This window comes from Spinacia oleracea, chromosome 4, assembly GCF_020520425.1.
Source record: "Spinacia oleracea cultivar Varoflay chromosome 4, BTI_SOV_V1, whole genome shotgun sequence".
In the NCBI taxonomy this organism is placed as follows: Eukaryota; Viridiplantae; Streptophyta; class Magnoliopsida; order Caryophyllales; family Amaranthaceae; genus Spinacia; species Spinacia oleracea.
The window spans coordinates 30,114,721-30,139,302 of NC_079490.1; the positions used below are offsets into that span (position 1 = coordinate 30,114,721).

Genomic DNA, 24,582 nt, shown 5'->3' on the forward strand with positions numbered 1-24,582 from the left:
TATTATAATATATAATGTGACATGTCCTGTAGATTATATATCACGCTATTTATTGTCCAAGTGATCTCACATAGGTTAATTAGATATTGACAGCGAGATTCAAGTTTATAACGTCCCATTTTATGTCTCATAGCGAACCACAACGAGACAAAATTTTGATTAGATGATGAAGTATTAAACTCACAAAAGGTCTAAATCAATTCTTCAATGAAAAGACTTTACCTTTGTCCATAATAGTCACATTTAGGACATGTTTAGTTCACCTTATTTTAGGACATTATTATTTGTTTTAGATTTAATTAGATCAGATCAGACCAGATTAGATCAGAAAAAATAAGTTCAGATCAGATCAGAAAAATAAATTCAGATCAGATCAGACCAAATCAGACTAGGTCAGATCAGACCAGATTATTATTATTATTATTATTATTATTATTATTATTATTATTATTTCATTGTTATTATATTTAATATTTTATTACTATTATTGCTTTAATAAAAAAATAATGTTGTTGTCGGTGCAATTAAAATCTATTATTTAAGGCATAAAAAAACATTAACAAAGCATTCAAATTGATCATGTCCAAATTAAAACCATTAAGTCCAGATTAGAAACGATATGATCAGGTCATGTCCATATAAGAACTGATTTTTATAGATCAGAACCATTATATATCCAGATTAGAACTGATAGGATCAGATAATATTCAGATCATAACTGATCTGTACAGATCATGTCCAGATCATGTTCAAATCTGCAAATATCTTGTCTACATCAGAACCGACCCTTACAGAACCAATATGTTCAGATCAAAACCAATTTGTACAGATTATGTCCAGATCAGAACCAATATGTCCAAATTATAACTTGTCTAGATATCGACTCTGTATAGATTATGTTCAGATCAGAATTGATCTGCAAAGATCATGTCCAGATCATATTCAAATCTGCAAAGATCTTGTCTACATCAGAATCGATCCTTAAGGAACCAATATGTTCAGATCAAAACCGATTTGTACATTTCGCAGTTGATGGGGATCGACCCTGTGACCTATAAGTCACAAGGTAAGTTTCCCACCAACTTATGTAACCACACAAACTGACTTTATACTCCGTACACACCACATTATACTCCGTACATAAAATCAGCACACAAACTGACAAAAGTTATAAATGGTACTGACTACGAATTAACACCTTGCTTTCTAATGATAGTACGTGAGTGACAACTCCTTGCAATTAGTATTGCGACATTCATAAAATTAGAACAACTTATCCGGTTAATGTGTGTGAATTGAAAATTTGTTGCGTCATGAAATCGCATTGTCCTTCCTAAATGACGATTTCGCGTTATCTCTCAATGCAATAAAGTATAAACGGTCATCCTCAGAAACAAATTTTCATAACAAAAATTTAATCAAACCGGTTGGGTACCCGAAAGCGTCACAGAATCTCACTATCCAAAAAGACGATTTTGTGCAGTAAAATAGAAGTGGCCGTACTCAGAAACAAATTCCCATAACCAGTGACAGACCTTGAACGGTTTTATGAGGGGGACCGGTAGAAAAAAAAGTAAGCAATATACTATGTAATTATACAATTATACACAAATTTTAGGGGGTCGTAACTAAAAATACACTACAAAATTTTTCGGCCGGGGGGCCAGGCCACCCCAGATATAACAAAGATCCGCTCCTGCCCATAACAAAAACTTAATCAAACCGGTTGGGTACCAGAAAGCGTCGTGGAATCTCATTTTCCTAGAAGACGATTCTGCGTTAAAATAGGTGAACCTCATAAACCGGTTGGGTAACCGAAAGAATAGCTATGCCCAGAACCCACCCCACCCATCGCATTCCCAAGTCCCGAAACCCAACATGTGCATGCGTGTGTGTCCACCAAGACTACTCTTCAACTTTCTCAAAGAAGTATTGCACCAACAACCTAATATATAAACAAGGAGAAAATGAGGAAGTCTACCACTATGGGACAAATTTACTATTCACATTTTCCCATCTTTTCCTTGGGTTTTCCAACTAAAACTTCCAACGATTAAGACTTAGGATACCAGTTGTTGGATGTTGTTAAATGCTACTCTCTTTGTCCATTTTTGTTCTTTACGTTTGGTATTGTGCACACGATTTAATGACTAAGTAATGTGGATTGAAATTTCAGAATTTTTTTTAATTTAAACAATGCATATTACATTTAATTATAATGTTTTCACTTTTATAAAAAATCTAGCATTGAGAAAATATGAAATATTTAATGCTTGGAAAATTGTGAGAAATTAAATGCCCCAATGAATTTAATTGGTTAACGTAATCCTTTGGCACAATTTTTGACATAATGTTAAGGCACTTATGTGATAATATAAGCGAAAAGATTCTCAGTGTAAAGAAGAAAACGGGACACCCTTAATGGAATATGTAAAGAACAAAAATGGACAAAGGGAGTACCTCCGTTTCAAAATGATTTTTATACTTTTCGTTTAAGTCTGTTTCATAATATTTTTTACACTTTGTTTTACTCTATTTATGGATATGAAAATTTACTATCTTACCCCTCTTACCCCACAACATTTACAACTTTGCACTCACTTTCTCTTATATTTTATTCACTAGTTTTTGGGCCAGGGCGATGCCCCGAATTACTACATTAATAACATTCTCATTTGCTTAAATACTTTTTGTTTGCAATGATAACATGAAACATGTAATAACTTAGTGGTAATAGCTTAGTGGTAAAAAATTTATTGTTTAAACTTGAGGTCAGGGGGTTCAAACCTTATGCAACCCATGTTTGACATTTTTTTTAATGTATATGAAGATTACATGGAGCGAACGATCCATAAGCAGAGCGCCACGTGTCACTATTTTTTTTGTAGACGCTTTTAAATATATAGTAATAGATTAATAAACATATCTATGTGTCACCTAATTATTTATCTACGTGACACTCGACTTTTTTTAATTCAAAAATAATTCCGGAATATTATTTTTCATTGGCCGAAACCATTAGATTTTCTACATGGCGCTCTAATATTGGATTCGTGTTTTATTTTGGATTGAATTTTATTTTAGATTAGTGTTTGATTTTAATTGGATGAATTTTAATTTAGATATATTTTTTAATTATTAGAGTGTTTGATTTTGTATGGAGTTGTATATTAATAATTAATTAATTAAAATATCTACGCGGCACCTAATTAATTATCTACATGACACTCAATTTTTTTAATTCAAAAATAAATTAGAAATCTTATTTTTCATTGGCCGAAACCAATAGTAATCCTAGGTGGCGCTCTAATAATTCAGCAAATATGCCTCCTTTATATATAATAGGAATCTCAATGCGCATTATTAGTCGTTAATAAACGTGTAAAAAGTCAAAGGTAAAAAACAAAAAGAGACAGATGAGTATATATATAACTAGATTAGGTCCCGTGCACGCACGGTTATTTGAAAATTATTAATTGACCATCTTTTTTAACAGAAATATTTATCCCTTAAATCTTTTGCGTAATTAATAAATCTCGAACATACTCATTTTATCATATAATATACAATTTTCGCTCTATTACGTATTATATATTTTATATGTTTAATATGATGATTTGACCAAAGTAAATATTTGATATGTTTAATATGAACAAAATATTGAGTAAGAATGTTTTTAATTATTGAAATGACTATCTGACTAAATATTACCAAAATTGTCTAATAATATCATATTTAATATTCCTATAATTTTTTCTATTTATAAACATTTATACAAAGGGAGAGAAAATAAAAATAGAATAAAGTAAATATATTTTTTTAGGAAATAGTTTTTGGCGGGAAAAAATTACACCAGGAATTGACATGTGTCATTCCTGGTGTCTCTTTTAGTATATAGTAATAGATTTGTGAATTTGTTTTGTCGTACGCACCACTGCCGATTGCAACAAGGCTAACAAGCAGGATAACATGAAAAATCAAATACAATAATTACACGTTAAACATGTAGTACGACTTCTATATAATAGCACCTTAATTGACGAGCACAAATGATCGATCATCACAACAAATTAAATAACTGTAATCCCAAAAAAGGCAAAGAGTAGTAGTCCGTACCCTCCTTTGAGCTTATTGGTGCACAAATCAATGGAAGATAGAAACGGAATTGAGTTTCTTTTCAACAAAACTATTTTAATTACAGGCGCAACTGGCTTCCTTGCAAAAGGTCACTACTAACCTCATCTTAATTTCTCTCACCAATTCAAGTCTAAATATATTTGATTGTTTAGTTTCCATATATCCTATCTTTATACATTTAGAGTCGTCTTTTGATATGGTGTTTTAGTTTCATCTTTCTCTCCTACGTATGTACTTGTAGAATAGGTAGTTTAGAGTCGTGTCTTTTATCAATATGGTGTACGTTTTTGTTAATTGCATGGGGTAATATTTTTTAAAGCTGGATGCATGGAAGCTAATTAAGTTTTAATTTTTACATTTTACTGTAATGGGAAAATATATAATTGTTCGAAACAACTTAATTAGTAGTTGGAGTATTGTTTCTTAATGGTTTTGAATTTTGATTGGCAAAAATTTGCAGTGATCGTGGAGAAGATACTTCGCGTTCAACCAAATGTGAAGAAATTGTATCTTCTTATAAGAGCCAAGGATCACAACTCAGCACTTGAAAGACTTCATTCCGAGGTATCCGTACTACGTAAAGAGTAATTCGTTAAACGGTACTCCCTCCGTCCCGGAATACTTGACCCGGTTTGATCGGCACAGAGTTTAAGGGACTTGAATTGACTTATTTAATTTAATAGGTAGTAGTTGATAGTGGGGTATTATTTTAATGTAGTTAGTTGGAAATGTGTAAAGGGGTGGGGTTGGGGGAGAGTAGGGGTTGAATTTTTAATTATTTTTTGTATGGAGTAGGGGGTAGGTGGGTTAATAGGGGTGGAGTGAGAAATAATATAATATTGTTATTTTCATTTTTAGAAACAGGTCAAGTATTAAGGGACGACCCGATAAGGAAAACAGGTCAAGTATTCCGGGACGGAGGGAGTATACTTTTAAAGCAATAATAAGGTCGCCGGAAATATTTTATTGATAAGAATGTAGATGAAAGTTAGATGAACGGAGATGGAAAAAAGAGAAAAAGAAGTGGAAATAGGGCGGGAAGGAGAAATAATTTGTTGATTTGCCCACATGCTCTAATCAAAATTCAACGCTTTATGTCCTATGCACTGCTTTATTTATCGGGTTTTTTTTTTTTTTTTTTACATAAGCTTAACATACATAATTTAAAGTTTTACACACTATTACAAACACTAAGGTTTACCAATTGTTTGTTGGTTCAGTGGTGATTGGGGCTGAACTTGGTATGGAGAACCCGTGTTCGATCCCCCGCAACAACAATTGGGAGGGGACTGGAACCTAACCACCTAAAACTCGCCCCGAATCCGGATTAGCCCTAAGGGTGAACCGGATGCTAACACCAAAAAAAAAAAACACTAAGGTCTACCAATTGTCTGTTGGTTTAGTGGTGATAGGGGCTGAACTTGGTAGGGAGGACCCGTGTTCGATCCCCCGCAACAACAATTGGGAGGGGACTGCATGTGGAACCTATCCACCCAAAACTCGCCCCGAATCCGGATTAGTACTAAGGGTGAACCGGGTGCTAACACCAAAAAAGAAAAACAAACACTAAGGTCTTTAAAGACCATTACATCTATTATAATAACATTAATGAAATACATAAACTTTGAAAGGGCGGCAAATTCTTCTCGATTTATCCCTTGATTGTTGATGCAACCTTGTTTACACAATGTACTTTGAACAATTGTGCCAAGACTTCTTTGTCGGAGATGACATTGATGTTGGCCTGACAACCACTAGGATGCCCCTTTGAAAACCTGTAAAACTTAGGGGAAAAGGGAAAGAGCGGACAAAAACCAATGTTATGGGGTAGGTGGCCAGATCTTGTGCATTGCACACATACGTCTAGAATAGACTCGTTTAGCATGCTATAAAATCCCAAAAAAAGGGAGCAACACTCAGATAATTGATTTTGAAAGCACTAAGATTAACTCTCAACGCTAACCTAAAAAGAAGATTAACAAAGTTTAATCTCCACAACCCCAACTCAAGAACACTCCAACCCCAAAGACATTGAATCTTCCTATTAACTAAAACTCCATCCCTATTCGAACACCTTACACACCAATCACCAAGCATACTTCCAAAGGAGATTACTTCCCCCCACACACATACTTCACAACTATCAGAAACTACTTCATGACGGAGGAAATGAATAACACTCAATATTTCCCCAATGTTGACTAACAAGCGCAAACTACAAGCACACACATGGTGCTCACGCCAACTCCAAATTGAAAAAATCCAAATAGGTTTTCCAATTAAAACCAGAAAGCACAAAGGAACTTCCATCACAACAATCCCATAAGGGTGATAACTACCAACAATGAGAAGAAACCAAAATAAAACTACGTTACCCAAAACATTATATTAAAGGAAATCATACTTAGAACAACTAATAAACAACAACACACAGCCAAACACACGAGCTAGGCAAGATCAAAATCCCAAAATGGATAACCTTAACTAACCTTTACCTTTACATGTAGGGGTACAGTTAAACATACATAACATGTGCGGAACAATCCCCAAAGCCAGGAAACATGTATAAAGCACAGATTAAGCAAACTTACATTCGAAGCGTGTTTTCCCGAGTAATGTATCAACGAACATGAACAAAGAACTCCACTCATCGTTCCTCTACTTGGTTCACCGACACGTTCAGATCCGTCTTGATAATCGTAGCTTAGACAATCACTCAAGAGTCTTTACTTTTCGGGATGAACAGTTTTCACAGAGAGAAAACTGAAGAACGTAATATTAGAATTAGGTTTAGGGTTTCTGGAAAACTGATGTAGCAATTGGTGTGTGTGTAAAATATAATTAGCCTAATTATATTAATGATGTAACCGGCCAAAAACCAAATGGCCTTGACCGGCCACATCAATACACACGCCTCAACCCGCGCCCAGCCACACGCTGCAGGCCGAAGCCCATAGCGCGCGCAGCCGAGCAGTTGGGCCATGGGCCTTGCTCGCTCGCTGCTGCGATGCTGTTGCTGTTGCGCGCTCGTGCCACAACGCGGGCTGGCCTGCTCGCCTTGCTCGCGAGCTCGCTGGCTCGTTGGGCCTTGCGCGCTTGGCTCGACGGGCCGACAGCTCCGATGCTCCTCGTATTCGTGACTAATACCTTACGGCTATTATTTATCGTATCGCATACGACGAATCACCGTCGTACGATACGATTATTCGTTTCGCCCAGCTTACGAATATTCGCGATACGATATACGATTCCGATGCAAGGTCGTATCGCATAATACGTTTTCCAAAACTAATTCCCGAAAAGCTATTAAATGAATTTCCGATTCATTTAATCCGGTGATCTGTTACATGCCATTGGTGTGACCTTGTAGGTTCAGTAAAGATTAAGTTGTGAGCTTAATATTCATTAGAACTCACTGATCGGAAGAATTGCTCCAGCTAGCTGTTCCGATCACTTGATCTCACTGAATTAATTGTTCGCAATTAATCTGAACCTTGGTATTAGACTTAATGCACCTTGGGTGAAGGACATATTTCCTTCATTACCGTCAAGGTCGGGGTGTTTCGACACTACAAGACAGCGGCACAAACCTTTACCATCCAGATCGGGGTGGTCCGACACCACAAGACGACAACAATTAGAAACTTGGGATATGGAAAGCCAAAAACTCAGAAAACAAACTCAAAAATCAAAACCAATGAACGGGTACCCAATTAGAGTTTCCAATTCCAAACTAAAACCCTAACCATAAACTAACCTTTACCGACAAACGTGGCGTCGGCGCCTAGGGCGGAGCTGGAAGAGGCGCGGCGGTGAACTCGTCCCGATCTAATACCTCCCGACAACTAAACACCACAATCCGTGGCGAGAAGAGAACGAACTAAGAGGAGGAGGAAGCAGAGCTTGGTTCCTCTTTCAACCCCTCAACCGAGAGAAACTACCCTTACTAGGCTAAAGAAACAGATAAACTACAAAACAAGCAGCGCACAAGCTCGTCGGCGGCCGTTAAGGCGAATACCACCGGCGAGCTTGTGGCGGCGACGCTAAGGTTTTGGTTTTGTGGGTTTCCTTGGATAGGAGGAAAGTTACAGAGAGAAAGAAGAGGAGGCTTAAATTATTAGAACATGTCGTAGTTTTAGTTTATGCTTTATTTATCGTTATCATTTATAAAATAGGTTAATCTATTGAACTATGGTTTACTATTTAATGTACTAGATTTTAGGCCATGTGATGCACGAATTCTGTTAAAATTTTAAGTTAAATAAAACTCCTCTATGTACCCACTACTATATTATTTATATATTAAACTATATTTTAGCTCGTGCGATGCACAGATTCTATTAAATTGTTAAGTTAAAAAAATTTCCTATATATACCAACTGCTATATTTTATATATTAGATTAAATTAGTTAATTTGTGATTTTTGATTGAATTTCATTTTAGATTTATTTTTTAATTATTAGAGTGTTTGATTTTTGATGAAATTGTATATATGTAATATTAATAATTAATTAATAAAAATATCTACACGACACTCCACTTTTTTAATTCGAAAGTAATTTCAAAATCTTATTTTTTTATTGGCCGAAACCATTAGATTTCCTACGTGGAGCTCTAATATTGGATTAATATAATGTTCGATTTAGGATTGAAATTTATTTTAGATTAGTGTTTGATTTTGGATGAATTTTATTTTAGATTTATTTTTTAATTATTAGAGTGTTTTGGATGGAGTAATGGATTACTCTGTAGTATAGATTGCTACCCACATTTTACGGTTTAAATTATACTGTCAATTAATAAATTTATGCAATTTGATTGTAGATCACAGGGAAGGAATTGTTTAAAGTACTAAGAGAAAGATATGGTGCGAAATTTGATTCCTTCATTTCTGAAAAAGTGGCTCCAATTACTGGGGACACGTCATTAATTAATTTGAGTTTAAGGGGTGATAATAGCAATATTAATAAGGATATCGATGTTATCATTCATGCAGCCGCAACTACAAGATTTGAGGAGAGGTAATAAAATAAATTTTGAAATTTATAAACTTTCTTTTATTCTTATTATTATTATTATTATTCCGTATTACACTTTGGGATTTTACTTGTTTTTGTAGATTACTCTGTACAACTTTGTTTTATTTCCTACGACCTTTAATTTGTTGGGTTATGATATAGGTATGATGTGGCTTTGGGAATCAACACTTTTGGAGCTAAAAATATCATTCACTTCGCCCAAACATGCCCCAATTTGCAAATTATTGTCGATGTTTCAACTGGTTAGTTAAAGATCTTAATATTAAATTTCAATATACTTCTCCAGAATGGTTACGTTTATTATAGATTGTACTTTTAATTGGTTAAATTAATTGAACAAAACATTGATTTTCGCCATTAGCATTTCACTTGGGACTACTAGCTAGGAGGTCTATGAGTATCTTTTAAGCATAATTTTAAAAAAATAAAATTATTCGCTTTGTTAAACTTTTTTTTTAAGGTAAAAATTAGTTCATTAATAAAATAGTCATATGACATCTAAATAGAAATCAAAACAAACAAATACAAAACAATTTAGATCAAACGAAATTATAATCCGGCAAAATCACGATCGTTGTAGATTAGATCTGACAATGATGAATACCCTATTTCACATCGTTGTTTGATACAGCCTTAAACGAGGGGGTCTTTCGATCTGTTGTAGCTTTGATATTGAATTAAATTCAATCCAATTGATCGTAGACGTAGGAATGACATATGTTGTAACACCGCACAAATCTTCATCAATAAATCAACTTTAACATTGACCCAAACTCTCACAAGGAGAGAGATAAAACCCAATAAATAGGTACATATAACCCAATAAATGGGTAAAAAACTCTCCAATAAGGAAATAATGAAGTTTTTTTTTTATTACGAACATGGAATCAAAGGCAAGAAAAAACGAGAAAAAATGGGCTTACCATCAACCTAATGGTTGATAGTAGCCCCTAAAAAGTTAGGGTTTTAAAAGAGGAAGAAAGAAAAGAGAGAAAAAGAATAGGAGCGGGGCGGCAGAAGGAGTTTTTAAATTCCACACGTTCGTTAAACCGTGAATTAACCCACCAGAGAATATGTGACAGTCACTGGTGATGGTCGCCGGATCGAGGGTCGTCTAATAGTAGGTCGCCGGTAATGATGGGCGGCTACACCCTTCTCTCTCTTCCCTCTTTTGCGAGTTAGGGTTAGAAAGTTGGGTGTAATGAATTTTGAATCTTGGGGGGGGGGGGGAGAGGAGGTGGGTATGGGATTCCGGGGGTATAGGAGGGAGAAAGAACCCCCTAGGTAAGAAATTCCATTCCAAAAAGGCCAACCAAACGACGAAAATAGATGGAATGAATTCTAACTCCATTTCAACCCATTCCAAATTCCCCAACCAAATGACCCCTTGGTTTTATGTTTATAAGACTCACTCTCTCCTAGTTTTGTCAAGTTATGCAAATTTAAGGCTCGTTTGATCGATATACGTTATATTTTGACTATATATATTGGTTGTTTTCGTTCCGAACTCTTAACTAATGAAACTAAATAACCATTCTACAACCTTTACATTTTTAATATACTCGGTTTTATGTTTCTGAGACTCACTCTCACCTAGTTTGGTCAAGTTATGCACATATAAGGATCGTTTGAATGTTATATGACTTTAATGGCCGTTTTTGCTCTCAACTAATGAACCAAAGTAGGTATTCCAAAACCTTTGCATGTTTAATATACTTAGTATAAGGTTTCCAATACTCATTCTCGTCTACTTTGGTCAAGTTATGCACATTTAGGGCTCGTTTGATCGTTACATGTCATATCTTGACTTAAATAGTCGTTTTCGCTTCCAACTCTCAACTAATGAACAAAAATAGGCATTATAAACCTTTTAGATGTTTAATATACTTATTATTATGTTTATAAAACTCATTTTCATCTACTTTGGTCAAGTTATGCACATTTAAGCCTTGTTTGATCGTTATAGGTCATATTTTGAATATAATGGTTGTGTTCGCTCCCAATTCTCAACTAATGAAGCTAAAAACCTTTACATGTTTAATATACTTAATATTAGGATACTTATTATCGTCATGAAAAAATGATTGCCTCATCAGAAAACACCCTCTACGTAACAACATAGAACAATACTATTAGTATATTCAAGAGTTAAAATAACATGGGAAAAAAAACATAAGAAATTTGAACTTACTGATTTGCAGCATGTTGCCTCAGTATTATGTTCAAGACGGGGACAACATCAAGGAATTCCTCAGAGTCTTTACCACGGAGAGCATCACTAATTGCCTTCATCGGGAATTTAATTTGTTGCATAGCTGATATCCCCTTTAAAAGTCTTACTTTAAGACACACGGTTTCTTCTCTTATTTTCATTCTCATTAGGACTTCCCTCCCCTCTACGGCTGCTCTTACCATCAGCCCTACAATTAGAAAATATTTTGCAGTACTACTATCAGCACTCTAACAAATTATGAGCACTGAGGGCATGCTTGGATTGAAGGTAATGCATTAAAGGGATAATAAAAGTCAAATTAAAAAATATAAGGTAATTGAAGGTGATGATGAGAGGATAAAGTGGGGGCAAAGATAATAAACTAGTGTTGGCAAGAAGAAAATAAGATGAATGGGAGAACAAATACCCTCATTATGGGGGGAATAGTTACCCACCATCCCACTAGGGTTATTATTACCCTCATTTGGGGGGTAATAACTTCCCCCTTCCTCCCTTCTCCTCACAACAACACCACTACCACAACTTCTCATCACAATACCACCACACCACCCTCCTTGCAACCACCTCAATTCACCTTCATTGCCTTTTTATTAAGATGGTTTGACTTTTATTACCCCAATAATCCATTACACTCAATCCAAACATGCCCTGAGAAGTAACAAGTACTGGAGCACAACAGTGAATTCCAACTTGTTTCTTGGGAGGGAACCGGCAGTAAACAAGGTCTTCTCACCATCATAGGCGAATTACTTGCCAGCCATCTCATAGTTGTAGGTTTCTTAGATCTTGTCCAATTACTCTCCTTCCTACACCTTTCATTTCAACAGGTTTTCTTCATAATAAAGGGCAACCTAATGTTGTTGGGAAGAGGGAGGCAGGGCGAGGTAGAGTGAACATATTATTTCAGATGTATTATTTGCAACAACATATTTTACAAAAGAAACTGATGGCCTTGCTGATTGATCAAAGAGTATATACCAAATACCAGCACATATAACCTTCCAAGAAAAAACATAACAAAAAAGGCGGCAACATAATCCTACACTCTACCACATTCTGTCTGTTTAACAGTTTTAGAAACGTGCTTCTTAACTTCATTTACCCTTTTATATAACCAACCCCATTTGTTAGAATTCTTAGTCCAAATACAAGCAACCATCATCAGATAATAAGCTTTCGAAGCTCGATTTTCGACCTACCCCTTTTTGTCAGCAGTTGAATTCCAGATTTTTTCTGAAACAAATTATGAATCATGCTAGTCCTAAGGAAGCAGATGGGAGTGTACATTGCGCAGATATCTAAGATGAAGAGGCTCAGTGATACATATTCACAGAGCACGACAGTTATTGAACCAAAAAACAATAGCAGTACTAATCAAGTCCTTATCCAATGTTTTACCTTGGTCTCCTCCTAAAACCCCTTTCTGGTTTGTTCATCTACCTTTGTATATTCTTTCCAAATAATCTTAATTTTAGCATCACAAGACCCAACTTGCTCCTCGTATTCTGCTGACCAAATGTACTACTATATGGCAAACACTTGATATTTCCAAAAAGGAGATTATTTTACAGTTGAGAATTGAGATTAATTACCTATTTAGCTTAAGCTAATGGAAGAAATTCTTATTAAAATAATGTTCAAATAGTGTAATAATCGAGATGTCTTAAGCTACTGCAAGTCAGATCATTAAAGATTCACAAAATCAATAAAAGCTTGTTCTTTCCATCATTAAGAGCAACGATGTATATAATCGAAGACGAGTCGAATAAGCTGAAATCAAATAACGTAACCAAGAACAAGATCAAAGTTGTAGTGTATATAGTCGTAAACCGAAAATCGAACATACAAAGATCAAATGACCAACAACAACATCAAAGGTGTATGTATATAGTTGAAAAAATAAAAATCGAATATTAAGAATCAAAGATATAGAGATCAAGTGACTGAGAACAAGATCAAAGGTGTTTGCATATAGTCGATAACTGAAAATCGATCATTAAGAATCAAAGATACATGCAGATCAAATAACTAAGAACAAAATGAAATATATTTCCAAAGCCTTGTAAAAAATCTAGGTACATAATACATTATAGTTCACCAGAATGACTTTGTAGTTAAACTGCGATGTTAGGTCCAATATTGCATCAATCTACTTCAATGTCATCCCGTTTACTCTTGTGATCTGAGTATGCATTATCTTTTGAATTATCAGCAGTTCCCTTTGAACGTATTTTATATGTGCCTGTAACACCAGTCAAACATCAGAAAATTGCTTAATCGGCAAATACCACGAGGATAATTATGAAAAAGCTAATAGAATAACCCATTTCAATAAACACAAAATTAATCAACAAATATACATAAGAAAAATCAAAAATCAAAAACCCATTTACCATAGATCAAATCAATGAAGATAACATGTTCTTCCTAAATTCGTAATGATGTTGAACATTTGGGTAATAAACCCATTTGAACATTAATACACACAATTGAACACGAGAGAAAAGAGAGTGAAGAACAAGCGAGATGCTAAAGAAAATGCGCACGTTAACCTCTGTTGTACTTCTACAATTGCACTAGGGTTACTCAAAAACCACAAATATCATAGCCCTAATTTGTAAAATTCATACAACACTGGAAATTAACCTAAATTTTCTGCATACTCAACTCATAATGCTCAACTAATAAAAGTAAAATTATATTTTAAGACTGCAAACAAAATAGGAACCAGAAAAAATTATAAACTAACCTTGAGTAAAGAAGAGAAACATTGGCTAGCTAGATAGGGAGGCCGACGAGATAGGGAAAACAGAAGCCGGGAACGAGTACTATGGCGGAGACGAGCAAGGTGGTGGTGGGCGGCAGTGAGAAGAGGGATGTCGATCGGCAACGAGCTGTGTGATGGGAGTGGTGAACGGCAGGAGATGAGGCGAGTTAGCGCAGGAGTGGAGCTTCCAGCAGTAGGCGAGTCATCTTCTAGAAACACAGGAGAGTCGCGTAGGGGGAAAACGCGGGTGGAGGGATATGGAAACCACGACGCGGTGATGCTTTTGAGGTGAGCGGTATTGGGAAAGAAACGGTGGTGTTGGGGGAGCAAGCAGAGAAGCAATCGAGAATGATGCAAGCAGAGGAAGCAACAAGAAGAAAAAAAAGAGGAATAAAATTTGGTATGAGAGGGAATTTTATCAAATTCCAATTAAATTAACCTAAGCGAAGAAGTAAAAAGTAGACCTGATCAAATGGCGGGCCGGGCTTGAGCGTAAAAAATCAGCCCGTTATGTCGGGCCGGGCCAAAATTTTGTGCCCAAACCTGTTATTTTCGGGTCGGGCCTACCGGGCTTTTCGGGCCATTTTCGGACCGGAAGTGTATTTTTTGTGTTTCCCAAACCCGCCCAAAAAAATAAAATTTTCGGGCCGGGCCCGGATTCTGGGCCGGAAAATTCTGCCCAAACCCGCAAAAATTTTGGGCGGGCCGGGTCGGGTCGACGGGGCTGGCTCATCTTGATCAGGTCTAGTGAAAAGGGAGGTCAAAGTGCTTCGGGTGGATAGTAAATCTGTAAAGTTTGATGTAAAGGCTTAATTTGTGTTTTCCTTATTCTCATTAACCAAGAGTATAAATAGTACGGAGTACATTAGAAGGCTTCAATGTGCTAAGCCGTTACAACAAGAAAACGTCAGTAAGAAACATCAATGAGCAAACGTTACAAGCAAACTAACTTAAATACAATCAATGCCTTTAAATGCTTTAAATGCTTCCTAATTATCTCCACACCCCCCTCAAGTTGGACATGGGGATCTAAAATGCCCAACTTGGAAAGAAGAAAATCAAACTGTTTTTGCCCAAGAGCCTTTGTAAAATATCTGCCAATTGTGTCGATGTGGGAACATACGACGGAGCGATCAAACCATCCGTTATAGCATCACGGACAAAATGACAATCGACCTCTATGTGTTTTGTTCGTTCATGAAAAACTGGGTTGTTAGCAATGTGAAGAGCAGATTGACTGTCACAAAAAAGTTTAATCGCCTTGGGATGATGAACACCCATGCTCAATAGCAACCCTTTTAACCACTTAAGTTCGCAAGTAATGGCTGCCATAGATCGGTATTCTGCCTCTGCAGAAGATCGAGACACGGTATGTTGCTTCTTTGTCTTCCATGAAATAGGAGAATTGCCTAAAAAAACAAGCCATCCTGTCAAAGACCTACGAGTAATGGGGCGTGCTGCTCAATCAGAGTCACACCAACCTTGTAAAGACAGATCATTATCGGCTTGCAAGAGAATTCCTTGACCAGGTGTGCCTTTTAAGTAACGTACAACTCTTAAGGCTGCCTCCCAATGCTCAACACGAGGCACTTGCATGAACTGAGATAGAATATTCACCGAATAGGAAAGATCCGGACGAGTGACCGCCAAGTAGATGAGGTGGCCCATGAAGGAAATAATGCCCTTGGTCCAAGTATGCATTCAATGTTAAGTCTAATAAATGCGGTTCAGTATTAATTAACAAGTTAATAATTCAGTGAGATCAAGTGAGCTGAATGCCTAGCTAGAGGCCGCTTCAGTTCAAGTGGAATTAATGATATTAATCCACAGCTTACTCTTGACTGAACCCGTAGGGTCACACAAATAGTACGTAAACGGATCAAGTATTTAATGGCATTAAATACTCCATCTATGGATATTCGGAATCGACGGATCTTGGTTTCAGTGGGAGCTGAGATCGTCATAGGCAAGAAATGAATACTCCGGAAACGATGATATTGCCGGAAACGGAAATATGGATCGTATCGGAAATATAAATATTATCCAAGTCGTAGATGTTGCCGGAAACGGAAACATGGTACGTATCGGAAAATATTGCCGGAATCGGAAATATTGCCGGAATCGGAAATATTGCCGGAAACGGAAATATTGTCAGAATCGGAAATATTATCGGAATCGGAAAATAATTCCGGAAACGGAAATATTAAATATTTGTTCGAAACGGAAATTGATTCCGGAATCGGAAATATTGAATATTGTTCGTATCGGAAATGAATTCCGGAATCGGGAAATTAATCGGAAGCGTATCGTACGAATTAGCATCGGACGAGGCCTGCCAGACGAAGGCCCAATACGAAGCCGGGCCATCGCCCAGCAAGCCAGCGCGCCACAAACGCACCAGCCAAGGCTGCGCCAGGCCCACCGCAAGGCAGGCCCAGCGCGCGCCAAGGCTACGGCAGCGTGTGGGCTTGCGGCAGTGGGCTGCGAGCTCGCGGGCTGCGCGCGCGCGCATGGCGCCCCTCGTGGGCTGCTGTGCGTGCGTGTGTGTTTGTGTGCTACTCGAATCCTAAAGCTACCGGGATTTGTCATATGATTAAATCTAATCCTAAAAGATTTAGTTTATTTAATTAGAGTCCTAGTAGGATTATAATTAAATAAATTAGTATCCTAATAGGATTCCAAATCCTTTTCCATAACTCTATAAATAGGTGCCTAGGGTCACATATTTACATCGAGAATTCAAGTATTCAAAGTGAGTTTTTGAGAGCAAAATTCAGTCATACAATTGCCTATAAAGTGCCGAAAATTCTAAGTACCTTAAGGGCGATTCTAGTTGGTCAATCTTAAGGCGGATCCGGACGTGCTGTGGACTATCTACGGAGGGACGACACTTGGAGTCCTAAAGACTTGTTCTTGTTCGGTTCGGGCGCAGCTAGGGAGGGCACGCAACAAAGAGTATGCATCTAAACTATGCTAAATGATTATGTGTAAATAATATATTTTCCTGGCTTTATGGTTTTTCCGCATGATTTATGAATTGTCATATGTATCATAACCTAACAGCCCACAAGGCGGCGATATGATTTCGGATCATAGATCAACTTTCCATTTGCTAGGCCGAGTTTGTGATTTTGCTCAATAGGGAAACCAGATGGCTTTGCCCCTAATAGTCCTGCTTCAGAGATAATATCGAGTGTATATTTTCGTTGGCATAAAAATAAACCAGAAGAACTACGAGCTACCTCAATATCGAGAAAATATTTCAGATAGCCAAGATCTTTCATTTTGAAACAATCACTGAGATATTCTTTGAAAACTCGTATAGCAACAGAGTCGTTCCCAGAGATAATAAGATCGTCAACATACACAAGCACATTAAGCTGCACACTTCCTCTAGTATAAGTAAATAAAGAATAATCAGAGTAAGATTGTAGGAAACCATATCCTTTTAAAGATGTGACCAGTTTAGCAAACCAACACCTCGGTGCCTGTTTTAACCCGTACAATGACTTGCGCAAACGACACACCATATTTGGATCAGAGCACTCGAAACCTGGAGGAAGTTTCATGTACACCTCTTCCTCAAGATCTCCGTGCAAGAAAGCATTGTGAACATCCATTTGATGAAGTTCCCAATTTTTGGATGCTGCAATAGCAAGAAAAGCACGAACAGTAGTCATTTTTGCAACTGGAACAAATGTCTCTGTATAATCAATGCCAGCTTCCTGATGATTTCCAAAAACCACTAATCTGGATTTAAGGCGTTCAATGTCTCCACTTGAAAAATATTTAATCCTGTACACCCACTGACTACCTAAGGCACGTTTTTCGGGAGGAAGATATTCTAGTGTCCAAGTACCGTTATCCTCCAATGCTCGTATCTCCTCCTGCATAGACTCTTTCCATCCAACATCCTTCATGGCCTCCTTAAATGTCCGGGGCTCCTTACCAGAAGTGATAGCTGCAAGAAATTTTCGGTAATTTACAAAAAAAGTGTCACAATTTATATAATGTGCTATAGGGTAAGGAGTACATGAGTTATGCCGTGGAGACGAAGTGGAGGGAGATGGACTTTTGGCAACCATTGTATGTGTCACAAAATCTCGTAACAAAACTGATGGGAATTTTTCTCTCATACCACGACCCATCGCAGTGGGCTCAGATGCAACAGGCTGCTCGAAATAGGTAGATGAAATTGGGATATGTGAAGTAGTGGGAGTAGGTTTCTCCATATGGGCCTCCAAATCTGGGCTTGAAGAAAGAGAATATGGCAAGAAGTCAGTTGATGGGTCAGTAGGTGAGGGGAGCAAGGGTGAATTTATTTGGGCTTGTTGTGAAGTGATTGAAGGTGCGGTGTGTTGCGTCTCAATTTCTTCAGCATTTTAGTCATCAAAAATCAGAATCTACTCCAACATAAATGTTAGGCACAATATTTTCCGGTGTAATATTTGTCGCTTCCGTATCAACAAAAGGAAAAACGTCTTCAAAAAATTTCACATCACGAGAAACAAAAAAAATCCTTTGTATTAAGATCAAAGAGTTTCCATCCCTTCTTTCCAAACGGATATCCCAGAAAAACACATTTTCTACTTCGACTAGCAAATTTGTCGCCCTTGGACTTTTGATTATGCGCAAAGCAAAGACAACCAAAAGTACGAATGGCATTATAGGAAGGAGGATTTCCAAAAAGAATCTCATAGGGAGTTTTATTGTTTAACAAAGGAGATGAGGTTCGATTTATTAAATGAGCAGCAGTAAGAATACCCTCTCCCCAAAAATAAATTGGCAAATTGGCTTGAAACCTCAAAGCCCTCCCTACATTCAAAATGTGTTTGTGTTTTCGCTCAACCCTCCCATTTTGTTGTGGTGTTCCTACACAAGAAGTTTGAAACAAAATACCAGTTGCAGAGAAATATTCAAGTAAGCAATTAAATTTGGTGCCATTATCACTTTAAACAACCTTAATCTTCTGAGAGAATTGCCTTTCAACCATTGCAACAAAAGACATAAACATTCGAAAAACCTCAGTTTTATCAACTAGTAAATAAACCCAAACAGCACGGGAATAATCATCCACCAAAGTCAAGAAATAACGAGCTCCACAAGAGGAAACATGCTTGTAAGGGCCCCACAAATCACAATGTATTTTCTCAAAAATTCTAGTTGCCTTACTGTCACTTAAAGGAAATTTCTCTCTAGACTGTTTAGCACGAAAACAAACTTCACAAGCTTTATTCAAACTACCCTTAGAGTTTCTAACAGGAGGAAGTAACTTCATTACTTTTTCAGACGGATGTCGCATTCGTTTGTGCCATAATTCCATTGTAGATGCTTCCGTATTCACCGAAATATGTTGTACCAAATCGGCCACCTTGAAGTAGTAAAGTCCATCCCGCCTAACACCCGTTCCAATCAGCTCCCTCGTTTGGTCCTGTATAGCACACATATAAGAGTTAAATTGGACATTACACTGCAAATCATCATTTAATTGTGATACCGAAATTAAATTGCAACACAATTGTGGTACATATAGAACATGTTAAGAGTAATGTGGTCCGATAAATGAAATGATCCCTCATGTGTTTCCACAACGCTTTCACCGTTAGGAAGGTCTACATGACAAAAAATTTCTTGCATATCAAATAACCAAGTAGAATCACCCGTTACATGGTGAGATGCGTCTGTGTCAATTATCCATAGTTTATCATCAAACTTACCATTCAAGCGATCATCCGGAATTTTTATATTACCAAATAGGCCAGCAAGAGCCTTCCATTGATCAGAAGAAAAGAGTTGGGAAGAGGAGGCAGTGCTAACAGGCCCAGTAGCTGCACTAATTGACGAGGCAGTAGCAGCATTGGCTCGAGCCGACCCACGTGATCCTCTCCCACCTGACTGTGGTGGTTTGCTACGGCCCAAACCTCCACCTTCCACCTTTGCTTGGTCTGGCAACCACTCCGGATAACCAATAATTTCAAAACAATGTGAGGCCTCATGGCCATTTTTCTTGCAATGAGAACAAACAAGATGAGACTTATCAACTTTATCCACTTTGCCTCTTCCTCTGCCAGCCCCCGAACGAAGAGCAAATGCCATTGCATCAGGCAGCTTATCATCATGGACTGGTTTAGCGAGACGGACACGTTCATCTTGAATTACCAACTGGTAAGCCCTATCAAGACTTGGTAATGGATCCTGTGACAATATATTAGTGCGAAGTTGCGCATAATATTCAGAATAAAGACCCATTAAAAACTCATGGAGCATTCCATTCTCACGTCGTTGTTCATGCTGACGTCCCGCCGAATACGAAGAACAACATGTACAATCAATTATAGGCTCATGATTATGTAATTCTTCCCAAAAAGAAGTTAACTGTCCAAAATATGTAGCTACAGACATGGATTTTGTTTGTTCACATTTAGCAATAGAAGATTTTAATTGTTGAATTCTAGGGTCATTAACCAATGCAAATCGTGATTTAAGAGTATCCCAAAGACGTTTTGCATCCCTGTATTTAGAAAGAGTGCATTTTACCTCGGGATCGATGGTATTCATAATCCATGAAACTAACATTGCATGAATAGTTACGCAATCTGATTGTGTACAAGGAGGAACTGGTTCGGTTATGGTGCCATCTAAGAACCCGAAATTCCATCGTGCCTCCAACGCGGTTTGTATATCTCCGGCCCAATCATCATAATTTTCCCCGCGAAGTCGGGTTGGGGTAATGAAATCACCGGGACGATCTTGTGATCCTAAAAAAAAGGGGAATTTGGTTCAATTTTGAGGGGTGGCGGTGGCGGTTCTTCATCTTCACCGGCCATAGGTTTAAGCACTCGTAGTACGTTGCTTTAGTTGCTCCGATACCATGTAAAGTTTGATGTAAAGGCTTAATTTGTGTTTTCCTTATTCTCATTAACCAAGAGTATAAATAGTACGGAGTACATTAGAAGGCTTCAATGTGCTAAGCCGATACAACAAGAAACCGTCAGTAAGAAACATCAATGAGCAAACGTTACAAGCAAACTAACTTAAATACAATCAATGCCTTTAAATGCTTTAAATGCTTCCTAATTATCTCCACAAAATTCCAAACACTTGCAAAATTTGTAATCTTGTGCTTGGGTGAATAGAGAACCCCAAACACTTACTTAAAAAAAATTAGGTTCAATCAAGTGCTTTGGGGTTTCTCTAAAACCCAAGCACTTGGGTCAAAGCACTTGAGAATTTTCTACAAGTGATATCTATTTCGTTTATTAATCTGTTTAAAATGATTAAAATATTATTCTCCTACTCTATGTGTAAGGATTTCATAAAGATCGTGTTTTCAAAATTTTATGAAAAATCAAACGAATTATAAAATATTTGTGAATTTCTAAATTATCGGTAGGATCAAACGAGTTGTTTTGAAATATTAATCTTTATGAAATGCTAATAGAAATATGAGAAAAATGAGTTTTGAATCAATTAAAATTAAATGATTAAAAAAACGAATGATATATCTCAAGTTTAAAATGAGAAAACGTCTAATGGTGTTCCAAACACAAAACAAAATTTAAGACAATTGTTAACAAAAAACAAAGTAATACATATAAGTTTTTTTTTGGTGCAAATGAGCCACAAGGGCGGGGATGAGAATCGATCTCACGATCACTTAGAACATGGATGAAAGCTCTAACCAACTGAGTTATCCATCACTCTCAACACGTATAAGTTAATTTTTCACAAGATCGGTAACTAAAAGGTAGTTGTTCACATATTTTCCTAAATTTAATGTTTCAACAGCTTATGTTTGCGGAGAGAAGGTCGGACTTATTCCAGAAACACCCCAAAAGATGGATATAGTTGGGTTTAACATTGATATTGAAAAGAAGTTGGTTGACAAGACCTTGACTCATCTCATAGGCAAGAAAGTTTCCACTAAAGAAATTCGTGATACCATGAGACGTTTGGGCCAAAAAAGGTACTCGATCTGTAAAAGTTTATTTATTTATTTATTTATTTATTCATATATATGTTCATGCAGTTTACCCTTTAAAGTCTTAATGGATTGTTCATGATAAAAGTCTTGGTATGTTTTTTTGACTTTGATTAATCACTGTACAGGGCGGAATTGTACGGATGGCCTAATACTTACGTATTTACAAAAGCAATGGGTGAGAAACTTATTTGGGAGTACAAAGAAAATTTATCAGTGGTCATTATTCGCCCTACCATGATTAGCAGTACTTACAAAGAACCCTTTCCCGGATGGGTTGAAGGTGTTGGGTAAGCTTTCTTATATCATATTGGAAAATTTGCAAAATACAACCTAATAAAGTTGTCTCTTTGCCAATTACAACCTTAAACTTTAAAATTTGTGAACAATTCCAGAGTAACTCCAAACTCACGGTCATCTTCCCACTTCTTCCACCATTTCAAAATTATGGTTTTTTCGGTTTTTGTTTTTCTGTAGTATTAGAATTTATGTTCTCTTTTCTATATGTACTGGTTTATCGGATGGTGACAGAAGTGTAGCTACTGTTTCTATTGTATATGGCAAAGGACTTGTTCGTTTTACCTACGGTGATGATAACACTATCTTTGATTTGGTAAGTTAAAATTAACTCATCTTATATTCTTTCAGAAAGAGAATATTTGAAAACATCATACCTATAATTTCTCTGTTGCGTAATAGAAATTGAATTGATAGAGTTTATTGATTAATTGCAGATTCCGACTGATATGGTGGTAAATTCGATAGTTATGGCAATGATGGCAAATGCGAATAAACATTGTTTAAAAATTTATCATGTGGGATCTTCTTTGAGAAACCCTTTACCTTTTCGTAAACTACTTGACATCAATTATCAATACTTTTCCAACAACCCTTGGATTGATGGTCAAGGAATGTTGGTGAAGATTAGTAAGGCCATTTTGGTGAAGAGACGACTTCATTCTCAAATCCTTTTTCTTCTATTTATCATTGTGTTCATGGTAATTTGTTCTTCCTCACAAATTAAATTCAATGTTAGGTATTTATTTTACTCGATCTCTTGGTCAAAGGTTGGTCATCAAGCCTTTGTAACTCTAACTTTTTTTTTTTGCCTATTTTACTGCAGATTTTAAAATTAGTGGATAAAGCATCATGCCATTATTACAGGCTCATTCAAGATAAACTTTTGCAGATAAAAGTTACATATAAAATTTGGAAAACTTTCAAGCCATATACGTCATTTGCCGGCATGTAAGTATATATATCAACCTTAGCTTAGTGTTTTTTTTATATAAATCGGCTCAAACATATACATTAATTGAAAAAGTTTTCAAACACAACAAATAAAAAGTTAAGCTACATATAAGGGTATTTAAAACCTTTATACAACGGAAACAAGTAAAATAAGAATGTAACTCCTGGTTCTGGAGAGCCACACAATGAAATGAATCGTACATTAATATATTAACTAACCTACATTGCAGCTTTGATGACGAGAACACTGAGAAGCTAAGGACAACATTGTGCAAAAATGGCGAAGGTGAAGAGGTTTTCAACTTTGATCCAAAGTGCATTAATTGGGAAGATTATCTTCTCAACAATCACATTCCAGCAACGGTCAAATACCTGTTTTAATGCTTTCTGGCCTTTTTCTAGCTTCGGCTACAATGTACAATCAATAATATTATCTTTAAACTCTTGCGATTGTATTATAATAATGGCCAGCTAAATAGCTAATATCCTTGTATGCCTAAATAAAATTAAAGCACCATACTCATGTATAGTTATGATGAACGACCTTATTGGAACATGATATCATACAATATTATTTAGGGGAAATTATGTTTTTGTGTTGTGTTATTTGTGGGCATACGCCTTTATTTATGTTACAAGCTAAATATCCTACTCTTTGTTGGTTTCATAAGTCATATAGACTTCTATCTTATATCATATAGCTAAGATATAACATAACTCTATCACATACAATAACTCTTTGTAGGCGCACCATGGAACTTGGTCTTCCAACCCAACTCCATCAGATCCTCCTGCAAGTCTGGACTCAATATCAAGATTGTCCACAAAGGCAGATCCTCAAACCTAGTTGCAGAATCCCTTGCCAAGCAAGGCCTGCTTCGACGAGACAATTTTGTAGCCTGGTTATAAAGCCCTTACTACCCCATCATACTATATGTTTTCCCCTGTATTCGTCACAGTAATGGGTAGTTTTTTGTGATACCTAGTTGTTGGTCGGCGCTGTAACACCCTAATAATTTCTTGCCTTTATAAAACCCTTTTCCAACTTAAATTAAAGGAACTACTAAAGTATTACTGCCACCGTGATAACGGTTAAACCTAGTACCAGAATTACGCAGCGGAAATATAACTAACATTCAAAACAATAAATAGTAGTTAATGGCCTCCATACAT

At 36.6% G+C, this 24,582-nt stretch overlaps 1 protein-coding gene across 1 annotated transcript; it reads left to right on the forward strand.

Annotated features, from left to right (window-relative positions):
- Positions 1 to 4,094: 4,094 nt before the first annotated feature.
- Positions 4,095 to 23,902, forward strand: LOC110774787 (fatty acyl-CoA reductase 3-like). Its single transcript, XM_021979374.2, has 10 exons — positions 4,095 to 4,225; positions 4,598 to 4,701; positions 8,963 to 9,159; positions 9,319 to 9,419; positions 21,966 to 22,143; positions 22,287 to 22,448; positions 22,690 to 22,771; positions 22,893 to 23,156; positions 23,282 to 23,406; positions 23,640 to 23,902. The coding sequence occupies exons 1-10, from the start codon at positions 4,147 to 4,149 to the stop codon at positions 23,788 to 23,790; spliced, it is 1,443 nt and encodes a 480-aa protein (XP_021835066.1). The 5' UTR covers positions 4,095 to 4,146; the 3' UTR covers positions 23,791 to 23,902.
- Positions 23,903 to 24,582: the final 680 nt, after the last annotated feature.